The sequence below is a fragment of the Saccostrea cucullata genome, unplaced genomic scaffold, assembly GCF_032062105.1.
Source record: "Saccostrea cucullata isolate Sc308-1 unplaced genomic scaffold, CSIRO_AGI_Scuc_v1 ctg11876, whole genome shotgun sequence".
In the NCBI taxonomy this organism is placed as follows: domain Eukaryota; kingdom Metazoa; phylum Mollusca; class Bivalvia; order Ostreida; family Ostreidae; genus Saccostrea; species Saccostrea cuccullata.
In genome coordinates, this window is record NW_026922421.1 from 10685 (window position 1) to 19991 (window position 9307).

A 9307-nucleotide genomic window follows, 5' to 3' on the forward strand; every position below is an offset into this window, starting at 1 on the left:
AGGAAGAGGAAAGGTAATAAGTTTTAGTTAAAATAAGTAAAATTTAGTTAATTGAAAACTAATAGCAAAGTGTTTTTTTTTATTATAATAGTGTATGAAAAATTAAATATTAATTTTGCCACCACCTATGGAGTATTTAGGATGATGCAAATACTTATTTGAGTAGAAATACCTTGCAAACAAACTTTCCCATATGGTCCTCCATAGTTTGATTGCAGATTTTAGATAGTTTATAATAAATGCATTTTAAAATTTTTTTTAGAAAATAGAAAGACTGAAGAAGTTACTTATGTAAAAGGTAAGTGTTGAAAATTATGAAATATTGATATGTCCTCATATTGAAGTTCTGTAAGCTACCAGGTAGTCATTTTGGAGTGACAGAAAGATAACACAAATTAAACTGAACTGATTTTAGCAAGACAGAATTTTGAAATACAAATTCAAGTTTTGCTTCCAACTTTTAACATGCACATAGTAAAATTTGTTTTAAATATTATGTGTCTACGCAAGTTCTCTACTACCTGTTATTCAGCAAAAGCACCACAAAGTATTAGATTTAGTTATGAGAAAACAATCATATTCTTTATGTAGGCAGAAAAACTCAAAGATACAGATTAATTATGTGGTGACCTTTTCTCTCAGACGATCATGATGGCTAAAGTATCCTTTTTTTGTTTAACAGACCAAATTGTATACTGTTTACTGGACGGGAATATGGTGGCCAGGTGCCGTGGAGAGTGTTTTGAAAAACGATGTGTACCAAATTTCCTTTTGGAAAGAGGAGGAAAGGTAAAGATTTTATTTGATTTAAAAGGATGCCAATTTTTTTCATATAAAATGTTTTTAATGACATTCTGTTTGATTTATAAAAAGGAATGTATTTTAAGCAAGATATATGATTTTAAGTACCAGTAAATCTTATCTATAATTATGTTAAGGTGTACAAAAATTTACTTTGTGTTGAAAATTCACTGCATCAGTAAGACTTTCATAAACTTCATATCTTTGTTAAATAGTTATATTCCTTCATGTACAAAAAAGTTTTTGTAAATGTGTATACCACATAATATGTAATTGTTTTTCACATCTGTAGGATTACATGTAACGGCCACAATCTCCGTGATTTTCAGTGTGACAAAGACACAGACTTGATTGCTTTAAGTTTAAGTAAATAAGTTTGGTTTAAATTAGTTCCTTTTTTGTTCAAAATGGTTTTTAGCTCACCTGAGCCGAAGGCTCAAGTGAGCTTTTCTGATCAAAATTTGTCCGTTGTCTGTCGTCGTCGTTGTCATTGTCGTTGTCATTGTCGTTGTTGTCGTCGTAAACTTTTCACATTTTCATCTTCTTCTCAAAAACCACTGGGCCAATTTCAACCAAACTTGCAACAAAGTATCCTTGGGTGAAGGGGATTGAAGTTTGTTCCAATAAAGGATCACGCCCTTTTCCAAGGGGAGATAATTATGAATTAGAGAAAATTTAATGGCATTTTTAAAAAATCTTCTTCTCAAGAACCACTGGGCCAGGAAAGATGAAACTCATGTGGAATCATCCTCAGGTACATGTAGTGTAGATTCAAGTTTGTACAAATCATGACTCCCGGGGGTAGGGTGGGGCCAAATTGGCCGACCCAAGTTTTACATAGGAATATATAGGAAAAATCTTTAAAAATCTTCTTCTCAAGAACCACTGGGCCAGGAAAGATGAAACTCATGTGGAATCATCCTCAGGTAGTGTGGATTCAAGTTTGTACAAATCATGACCCCCGGGGATAGGGTGGGGCCAAAATGGCGGATCAAAGTTTTACATAGGAATATATAGGAAAAATCTTTAAAAATCTTCTCAAGTACTACTGGGCCAGGAAAGATGGAACTCATGTGGGATCATCCTCAGGTAGTGAGATTCAAAATTGTTCAAATCATGACCCCCGGGGGTAGGGTGGGGCCAAAATGGCGGATCAAAGTTTTACATAGGAATATATAGGAAAATTCTTTAAAAATCTTCTTCTCAAGAACCACTGGGCCAGGAAAGATTGAACTCATGTGGAATCATCCTCAGGTAGTGTAGATTCAAGTTTGTTCAAATCATGACCCCCGGGGGTAGGGTGGAGCCAAAATGGCGGATCAAAGTTTTACATAGGAACATAAGGGAAACCTTTTAAAATCTTCTTTTCAAGTACTGCAAAGTTATGATTTGTGATATTTATATGGAATCATCCTCAGGTAGTGTAGATTCTAGTTTGTTCAAATGAGGAACGCCTGGAGGGGGGGAGTGGAGTAAATTCAAGCCTGATGTGCTCAGGTGAGCGCTGTGGCCCCTGGGCCTCTTGTTCATTATAGCTTAAGTCCAAGAAATGGAAATTTTTCTAAAAAAACTTGTTCATCAGTCAAACACAAGTTATTTTTATCTATAAAAAAATCTATGACGAATATTAAGGTTTTTTTTTCTTTTATAAATCAGGGCTCTCCAACGTTTGAAATTTTACTGTGTTGAAGATTTTACGCGAAGCACTAAAATTTCACTGTATTTTCACAATCAATTTCGCAACTTATATTCATTATAATTACAAAAGAATACATGAAGACACTTTCTAAAAAAAATAATCACTAATTCGTTTCACAAATGGTTTGGTTGTACATAATGATAAAATTAAAACGCATGCTCTGAAAAGCAGAGAAAGTTCTGGGTGATACAGTCGAACTACTTACCATTTTTGAAAGTAAATTTGCCTTGAATTATATCAGTTTTCTTGTCCAAATAACCAAATTACAAAAGAAAAAAAACTTTAGAATAGTGAAATACTATTAAGACTTCCTTAAAGATTAAAACTATTAAATGATTTTGGTACGATGTTTATGTTTGATGTGCGGTAAAATTTAATTCTAGAGCTGTGGCTCTAAAGAAAAGAAATGTTATTTTTAAAATCATACGACATATTTTAATGCGACTTCCAATTAACCGCTACACGGAAGTGGGAAAACAAAGCATGTGTCTGTCTCATTGGTAAAGTCAAGCAAAAGTCTAAGAGATAATTGTTATGCCAGGTGTAGCCTTAATTAAGCAGTTGTTAAGTGCTCTACCTTTTAGAATTAAAAAAACGGTAGAATTGTTTGATTCAAGTTTCAGTTAAAGAGAATTTATATGTTTGGATATTCTGATAATCGCTGATCTTACTTTGTTGGAATTTTTTTTACTGTGTCCCACGTGTAAAATTTGAATCGTTACTGTGTCCCGAGAAAATTTATTTTACTGTGTCGGGACCAACACAATAAAACAGCCCATGGAGAACCCTGATAAATTCTACTATCTCACAAGAAATAAATTCCACATCCATACAAAAAATGTTGAATTGTTAACATTAACCAGACTGTTTTTGTTTTCTACTAATACATGCTATGAGAGAAAGGGCAGGGTTGAACAGTTAAACTAAAATGTGACAGAGAATTAAATTATTATAATATATAATAATAATAATAATAAATACTTTATTTAAAGAAGGTAACCTGGTAAGTGCGTAGCACTATTCTTCCCCAGGGCCTTCTATATATATCAAATACAAAAATATACAGAATACAATTCATCATATATAATATTAATATGTTTAAGGAATTACAATCATAAGATTATGAATATAGTGTCCATGTATAGTTAATTAACAATCATAATATAATATACAATATCTAAACCTTATTGTCTTCAAATAATTGTGCGACAGCTGATGATGTAATTTTCTATATTACGCTGAAATGTTCGTAGAGATTGAGAGAGTCTAATGTGTTGGGGAAGTTTATTCCATAGATGTACACCAGAATACTGAAAAGATGTCTTGAATAAGTTTGTACGAAATTTCGGCAATCTTAGATCATAATTACTTTCAGATCGAAGATTATAAGAAGTAGAAGAATGAAATTCAAATAAATTACAAAGATATTGGGGAGTCGTTCCACTGAAAATTTTGTATAATAATATGTATTTGTATAGATCAACTAACTCATAAACTGTTAACCATCCAAGTTTCTCAAACAGTGGTTTAGAAGAAGAATCTGGACTTGCATCAAGAATAATCCTTGCTGCCCTTTTCTGTAATTTAAATAGTCTGTCCATGTCCTGTTTGGGGGCATTGCCCCAGATAGTCAAACAATAGTTAATAGATGGTAAAATATAAGCATTGTAATATAGTTTTCTGGTATGTAGAGGGAGAAATTTCTTAATCCTTCGAAGAGTAAATAACTTATAATTTATCGTTTTACAAACCGAATCAATATGATTTGCATACTGTAACTTATCATCAATATGTACACCAAGAATTTTTTCAGTTTCAACCATTTCAATTCTTTTGTCTGAGGCATAAATTTGTAAATTTGGATTATCTAATTTTGATTTTCTTTGCTGTGTTCCCATTAACATACATTTTGTTTTATCTACGTTTAAAACCATTTGATTTTGAGCACACCATTTCTCAATCTCACAAAGATCTGAATTTAGTGTATTTTCTAAACATCTTGCATTATTATTATTAGAATACAGAGTTACATCATCAGCAAACATATCAATATTTGAATTGTTTACATGTAACGGAAGGTCATTTATGTACAATAAAAATAAAAGTGGGCCCAAAATTGACCCTTGTGGCACTCCTGCTGTGACGGGTAGAATATTGGAGACACATGATCCAAATTTAACACACTGGGTCCTATCGTAAAGATATGATTTAAACCACTTTATAGCTGTTTGGTCAAATTTGTAATGGGTTAATTTCTCTAGAAGAATATCATGATTCACTAAATCAAATGCTTTACTAAAATCTATAAATGTAATACCGATTAGTTCACCACGATCCATTGCAGTGAGCCAACTTTCTGTTAGTTTTGTAAGTGAAGTTTGACAGGATGGAGTTCCCTAAACCCCGACTGGGATTGTGTTAGTAGATCAAATTCATTAGTGAAATTTTTTATAAGCTTAGCTACATGTTTTTCTATCAATTTAGATATAGTTGGTAGAATAGAAATAGGACGATAATTATTCGGGTCAGCTTTGTCACCTTTCTTAAAAATAGGTGTTACTTTGGCTTGTTTTAAATTTGTCGGGAAAATACCACTTACTATGCTAGCGTTAATAAGATGAGTTATAGGTTTACATATATATTTAGATGTGACTTTCAGAAGACGCGGCCCAATAAAGTCAATGCCAGCTGATTTATTGATATTTAGAGAATTTAACATGTTAAAAACTTCACTTTCTTCAATTTGTTGAATACTAAACAAGGTTTCCTCATCAAGCTTAGACCTAACAAAATTACATAATATATTAGGATCATAATCATGTTTTGGCATATCCAAAAGAAGCTTGTTAGAGACATCCGTAAAGTGGTTATTAAAAGTATTTGCAATATCCTGCAAATTGTCAACAATTTCCCCATTAGAAGACACATGAGATGGAGTTGTATTCTTAAGATTACATGTTAATTGATTAAGATAGTTCCACATTTCTTTCGGATTTGAACTATGTTCAATCGCTGTTTTATAGTAAGAAGATTTTGATTTGTTTATAAGAACGCTAACTTTGTTTCGATAAATTCTATAGTTCTCCATGTCTCCTTCTTTGTGGTAAAAGTCCCGTAAATGTCTAGCATTGTTTATTTCTTGTGTCATCCATTTAGGACGGATTTCACTCTTTACTCGTTTTGTTTTAACCTGTGCATGCTGGTCAAGTACGCTATTAAATAATTCATAGAATTCAGTTAGTATTTCATTAGGGTCATGCATCTGGAGGAGATTGTTAAATTCTACATTTTTTAAGTCTTGGAGGAATTTATTTTCATCAAACTTTTTGAAGTCTCTATACTGGATTTCTATGTGTTTTCCTTTTTGCGGCATGCATTTTGTTTTTCTAGTGGCACATATTGGGTAGTGATCAGAGATGGCTATAAAAGGTATATTTACTTCACACATGTTATCTGGTTTATTGGTGTAAAAGTGATCTATTAGGGTACTTGAGGTATTAGTTACTCTGGTTGGTGCTGTAATTAATTGTGAAAAACCATACTCTTCCATAGCATATGTCCAACTTTGTGGGGGTTCTTTGAATAAGTCTACATTAAAGTCACCTGTTAAGATAATTTCTGCATCGTCACAGCAGGAGGCACAGTTAATCTCTCTAGCCAGGTCCTCTGCCCAGCAGGAGGGAGCAGATGGTGGACGATATGCTGAACAGTAATAAATTGGTTTAGAATTTTTAATCTTTAATTCCAGCCAAATTGTTTCAATATTACTGATTTCAAAATCAGGCCTACGTTTATATCTTATATTATTAGAAATGTAGACAATAATTCCACCACCTGCTCTCAGAATGCGATCTTTTCTTTCCATATCAAAACCCTCAATATACAATTCAGAATCAGTGACTTGATCATTCAAAAAGGTTTCACAAAGTCCTAAAATATTTACAGTTTGTTTGTCATGAAGTAATAGTTTAATTTCTTCAATTTTAGGCAATAAGTGGCATATGTTTAGATTTCCAAATCTTAGACCTTTTTTCACCAAACCAAACCCATTATTGCTCGGTACATGTTGTACATGTATATTCTCATTTTTAGATATAGTATGATTAGCAGATTATGAAACCTTCTTGGTATGAAATCTATGAGTATTCTTGTCTGGTTTTGAGAATTTAGAAGTATTTGGTGAAGTAATTAAATTTTTTGAATTTGTTACAAGATCTAGAGAAAAATATTCACATTGTTTGCATGAACAGTGGATCTTATTACATTCTGAACATAATCTACTAAGAGTCGAATAAACATTGTTGTCAATAGGAATCGTTTGGGAACTATGGTCGGCTACACATTCGTTGCCAGTTTCCTAGTGTCCATTCGGACAAAGCTTGGTTTTATGACCTAGTTCCCCACAATTCCAGCAGTCCAACTTTCTTCCATGTCTGCAGTGTCGTGATATGTGTCCACTTTCCCCACAGAAATAACAGAAGGCTGGACGGCGGAAGGAAGTACTGCCAAGTATTTCCGATTCTTCACCATTCGTACGCACGTTTCCGACTTTGAGGATACTCACGTATTGATGGAAAATTTTCAGCAGGTCTGCTGTACCTCTGTCTGACAGATGAATGTTGTCCTTCCAATAATACTCTTGTTTGGGATTTCCACAACCAAAGAATTTAGAAGTTGGAATCACTGTACCACCATACATTTCACATACACTTTTAATAATTCCATTAACTTCTCTGGTGTTTGTATCACGCCTTGGTAATACTTCCGAGATAAATACACTGATACTAGAATTCCGATTTCTGAGATCTGTGATTACTTCTGCGAAATCATTTTCTATTGCCTCTGGGTCTCGTCGTCTAGATGCATCATTTCCGCCAGCCAAGATGATTACACTACGATATGAAGAAACATCCATTTTTGAGAGCTTGGACCGTATATGGGAGATGTTTGCCCCGCGATTTGTGTTGACCTGCACAGTTGAACACAATCCTCTGGTGCGGATCCTTTGTAGTATGGAACTTCCTATGATGAGGACGGATTTATCCATTGGGGTCTTTCTAGGTTGAATTGTTCCATGTTTGGTGTTTGAATCTGGCGAGGTAGGAAAACTCCTAGTATGAGCTTCACTGGCATCTGTCATGGTACTACTGGATATTGTAGGAGCCTTAAGGGTGCATTGGGTATGTCTAGATACACCAGGTGGAATGTGAAAGAGTCCGTCTGTTGATGTCTCCTTTTGTTTTGTCCTATTAGGAGTTGTTTGGGTAGCTCTTGAAACAAGCGATGTGACATTTTTTGACCCATTTAGTTGCTGTTTTAGGTCACTGACTTCTTGTGACAAAAGCTTGACGGTATCAGACAATTCCTGAATAAGTTTGGCACTGCTAATACACTGATGACAATTCTGTGATGTCTTACCCTTAGGGGTGGAGGTGCATTGAGGAGATGTTTCATCTAGAGTCTTACAATTTGTTTCCAAATTTACATCCAATTTATTCAAGTCCGTGAGGAACTCCTGATACCAAGAAAAATACGATTCCCCTTGGATATGTAGAGAGCTTGTTGTCTCGTAGATGGTAACAGTGACAGTTTTATCCTGTGACTTATAAATAGATCCATGTCGCCTTTCATTGCTGTCTTTGAATAAAAGGAGTTTCTTCTCCAACAGATCTAAAATGATGGGGTACTTGTCGCCATCGAAAGTAATTGTAACACTTTCCTGATTTTCCTGTACTTGCAAGAAATTTGGCACATCATTTACACTAAGTCCCACAGATTCCGTTGGCAGATCATTAGTTAATATAAATGATCTTGAAAATCCGGTAAATGAGTCCAAAAGTGACTTGAAAAGATTAGAATTATCACTCAGACTCATTATTATTCCATTGTTAAGCTAAGTAGAGATAAGATCTTCAGGAGCTGTAAAAAACACGTCTGGTCACCTTGACTGCTTATCTATCTGTGGTGTATTATAAATGTTCAAGACCATATAACCAAACAATTTTATTTTTTTCAGGAATCAGGCAACTAAATTTATGTGTTTTCAAACATTAATCATGTCTTGGCAATGTGTTTAATTAAATTAATAATTCGAAATACAAATTTGTCCTACCATGTCTCTATCAGATGGAGCAAAACAAATGTTCAATCTAATTCTCCCCGAAGAATGATAGATGAATGAAATTACTAGAGAGAAACAAAGCAATAAGAGTTGTTAATGACAGATAATTTATGTTTTACAGGTTCTAAAATTGCAGAAAAATGTTAAACATTAATGAAAGCTCAGGACCCTTGTATTTTCTTAAAGTATTTTTACTAACTTTGCAAATGAACAAACTTCATTTTAATAGTTAAAATTAGAAATACAATTACTCACATATTGTACAGCAAGAAATTGAATGCACCATTACTAATTTCAGAAAAAATAAAGAAGCAGGCTGATCTGAAATATAAATATATGGAAGACGTAGAATATGCTAAATCTTTGAGCAAAAACAAATTGGCACCACCCCACACCTTGAGTTTGCAGAACCCTCCAGCTTCATGTGAAGAGGTGCCTACCACAAGTGATAAGCAAGGACAAGAGAGGGTACCACCCCACACCTTGAGTACACAGAGCGGTCCACCTTCATTGGAAGAAGAGCCTACCACAAGTGATAAGTCGGGACAAGTGAAGGCACAACCCCACACCTTGAATTTGCAGAACCCTCCAGCTTCATGTGAAGAGGTGCCTACCACAAGTGATAAGCAAGGACAAGAGAGGGTACCACCCCACACCTTGAGTTTACAGAGCCCTTTAGCTTAACA

The 9307-nt window shown here is 34.2% G+C and overlaps 1 protein-coding gene across 1 annotated transcript; it reads left to right on the forward strand.

Moving 5' to 3' along the window:
- Nucleotides 1–725: 725 nt before the first annotated feature.
- On the forward strand, nucleotides 726–9303 carry LOC134261759 (uncharacterized; the record flags this gene model as incomplete). Its single annotated transcript, XM_062744161.1, has 2 exons — nucleotides 726–789; nucleotides 8920–9303. Coding segments are annotated over exons 1-2 (421 nt in total), but the record flags the coding sequence as incomplete, so codon positions are not given.
- Between the last annotated feature and the right edge of the window lie 4 nt (nucleotides 9304–9307).